Source organism: Octopus bimaculoides, chromosome 23, assembly GCF_001194135.2.
Source record: "Octopus bimaculoides isolate UCB-OBI-ISO-001 chromosome 23, ASM119413v2, whole genome shotgun sequence".
Classification (NCBI taxonomy): Eukaryota; Metazoa; Mollusca; class Cephalopoda; order Octopoda; family Octopodidae; genus Octopus; species Octopus bimaculoides.
Genome location: NC_069003.1, coordinates 25,334,285 through 25,337,490, shown reverse-complemented (window position 1 = coordinate 25,337,490; position 3,206 = coordinate 25,334,285). Strand labels below are relative to the sequence as shown.

At 37.1% G+C, this 3,206-nt stretch overlaps 1 protein-coding gene across 1 annotated transcript in view; it reads right to left on the bottom strand.

Moving 5' to 3' along the window:
• LOC106876510 (vacuolar protein sorting-associated protein 11 homolog) overlaps positions 1-3,206 on the bottom strand; it is a 65,428-nt gene that overhangs the window by 49,155 nt on the left and 13,067 nt on the right. Inside the window, exons 3-4 of the mRNA XM_052975947.1 lie at positions 1,333-1,506; positions 354-404 (exon numbers count right to left, since the gene is read on the bottom strand). Coding sequence (XP_052831907.1) covers positions 354-404; positions 1,333-1,506 — 225 coding nt within the window. The remainder of the gene's footprint in view (positions 1-353; positions 405-1,332; positions 1,507-3,206) is intronic.

The following is a 3,206-nucleotide window of genomic DNA, read 5'->3' as shown; positions in this document are numbered from 1 at the left end:
TGTTTATAAATACATATATTTTATATTCAACTTTACGATGAAAGTAAACAAACAAAGTTTGTTCTTTTTTAGAAGTGTTGAGATGTATTGTAAGAACAGAAATAAATTTATATCTCAAACGCGTGCTTTCAGTTTCTGCCTACTAAATCCACTCACAAGCTTTGGTTAGCCCAAGGCTATAGTAGAAGCCACTTGCCCAAGATGCCATGCAGTGGGATTGAACTCAGAATCATGTAGTTGGGAAGCAGGCTTCTTACCACACAATACTATTCATTAAATAAGTGCCTCAGCATGGCTGCAGTCTCAAGGCTGAAATATATAAAAGAATAAAAAGGATTTCTTTTCGCACTTACTTTATCGAGATTCCATACTTTAATAAGAGGATTGACCCCTTGTTCATCTTCCTGAAAATATAAAAGGGGTTTATATAAGACATTCACAAATTCCTTGGAGACAAACCTACCACATTTATTTAATTTTCCATAAGCCAACAAATAATCAGTTCAATCCCCTTCAAATTAAAGCCTGCTGTTTTGAAAAAGTGAGGAGACATTGGATAACACTGTGCTCCTAGATACACAATGCCTAAAAGAAGGGAGATAACTTGGGAAACGTAGTGCTAAATATGTAATGCCTGAGAAAAGAACAACAAAAATGGACAGTGTAATCCTAGATATACAATGCCTGAGAGAAAGACAGGATGGTCATAGCTGGAGTATCTTTGATCATCACATGTCTGCTGGTCTGTTGCAGCATTACTCATTTTCACCAACTGAGTGAACCAGAGCAACTGGTAATGAAGTGTTTTGCTCCAGAACACAACATATTGTCCCAGTCCAGGAATGGAAACCACGATTTTACAATCAAGAGTGCAATATCCTAACCATTTAGCCATATGCCTCCTGTTAGTTTTGTTTCATTTTGAAAAATAAAAATTTGTGTTATGGTTTATCATTGTTTATATTTTGAATTACATATATATGGGACTATCAAAATCTTTCAAGTGCTTAGGGCCTCCATGGGTCTTAAGCTGGCCCTATGACAGGGATTAAGTTCATGGCTGCTTCACTTTAATAATAATAATAATAATGAAATTATTGTATACAGTGCACAGGTGCACTACAACTTGTCAAAAGTGCACATAAAGCATGTGCAGTATTGTACAAATGCCTGGAAAGTGAACAGTGTATGAGTCACAGGTGACCAACTCTTACTTTTTCTCTGAAATCTACCTGTACCAAGATAAATTTGCTAAAAAAATACAAACACACATCTTACTCGTCAATATAATTATTATTGATTTGGTTTGAAACAGGCAAATTGGGAACTTACTCCAATGGAAATTAAAAGATTGTGTTGCTTCATCTGAAACAAGTGTGACACACGGATCTTGTAAGCTTCAAATTCAGTGATTTCCATTTTACGGTTGATAAAATGCAGGAATCCATTGTGGTCACCAATTATGATTTGTCCTCGACCACTGGCACAAGCAGATATATTAATATCCTTTTAAAACAAGAAGGTAAAGAGAACACAATATGTTAATTTAAAAAGAACTTTAAATATTGTTTTCTTAGTTACAAGGTCACAGTATTTAGAGGAAGGCCAGTATTTAACTGGTACTTTATTTTATGAATCCTGGACGAATGACAGGTAATGTTGACCTTTGTGAGATTTGAACTTAGAACAAAGATTCACAAGTATATACAACAGTGCATTTTGGAATAAAGGTCCTAGAGATTCTGCTCATCCATCATCCTTAATATGAAAGATTTCATATATAGGAGTGGCTGTGTGGTAAGTAGTTTGCTTACGAACCACATGGTTCCAGGTTCAGTCCCACTGCGTGGCACATTAGGCAAGTGTCTTCTACTATAGCCTCGGGCCGACCAAAGCCTTGTGAGTGGATTTGGTAGACGGAAACTGAAAGAAGGCCGTCGTATATATGTATATATATGTATGTGTGTGTATATGTTTGTATGTCTGTTTGTCCCCCCAACATCGCTTGACAACCAATGGTGGTGTGTTTACGTCCCCGTAACTTAGCGGTTCGGCAAAAGAGACTGATAAAATAAGTACTAGGCTTAGAAAAAATAAGTCCTGGAGTCAATTTACTCGACTAAAGGCGGTGCTCCAGCATGGCCACAGTCAAATGACTGAAACAAGTAAAAGAGAGATATTGATTTACAATAAGGCGGTAAGCTGGCTGAATCATTAGCATGCCAGGCCAAATGCGTAGCAACATTTTGTCTGTCTTTACGTTCTGATTTCAAATTCCGCTGAGGTCAACTTTGCCTTTCATCCTTTTGGGGTTGATAAAATAAGTACCAGTTTATCAATTCCTGGTCTTCTGCTAAAATATGAAACCAATATTAATTTACAATATAGCAAGCTGGTGACACATAAGCCACTATGATATAGATGTTAGTAAGTCTAAATGTCACCTAGAAAGTTGAATTATTGTAGAAGTCTCTATCTTCAGACAGAAATGAAATCAAAGAGATGATGGCCTGGGAACATACTCCTTCAAGTGATTCCTCATCTGGACCTGTCAAATTTTTAGAATTATCCAAACTTCATCAACAAATTCCACTTTATTTTTCAGATAATTAACTACATATTTTCTATAGATGAAAATAAAAAAAAAAAATATTACAACACTGTGTCAAACAGTCTAATATTCACTCATTTATTATTTTTACTTGTTTCAGCCACTAGACTGTGACCATGCTGGGGCACTGCTTTGAAGAATTTTGGTCAAACGAATCGACTCCAGTACTTATTTTTTTTAAAGCCTAGTACTTATTCAATTGCTAAGTTATGGGAACAAACACAAAGACACACAAATATTATATAGGAGTGGCTGTGTGGTAAGTAGCTTGCTTATGAACCACATGGTTCCAGGTTCAGTCCCACTGCGTGGCACCTTGGGCAAGTGTCTTCTACTATAGCCTCGCACCGACCAAGGCCTTGTGAGTGGATTTGGTAGACGGAAACTGAAAGAAGCCCGTCGTATATATGTATATATATATATTTATGTATGTTTGTGTGTCTGTGTTTGTCCCCCCCACCACTGTCACTTGACAACCGATGCTGGTGTGTTTACGTCTCCGTAACTTAGCGGTTCGGCAAAAGAGGCCGATAGAATAAGTACTAGGCTTACAAAGAATAAGTCCTGGGGTCGAGTTGCTCGACTAAAGGTGGTG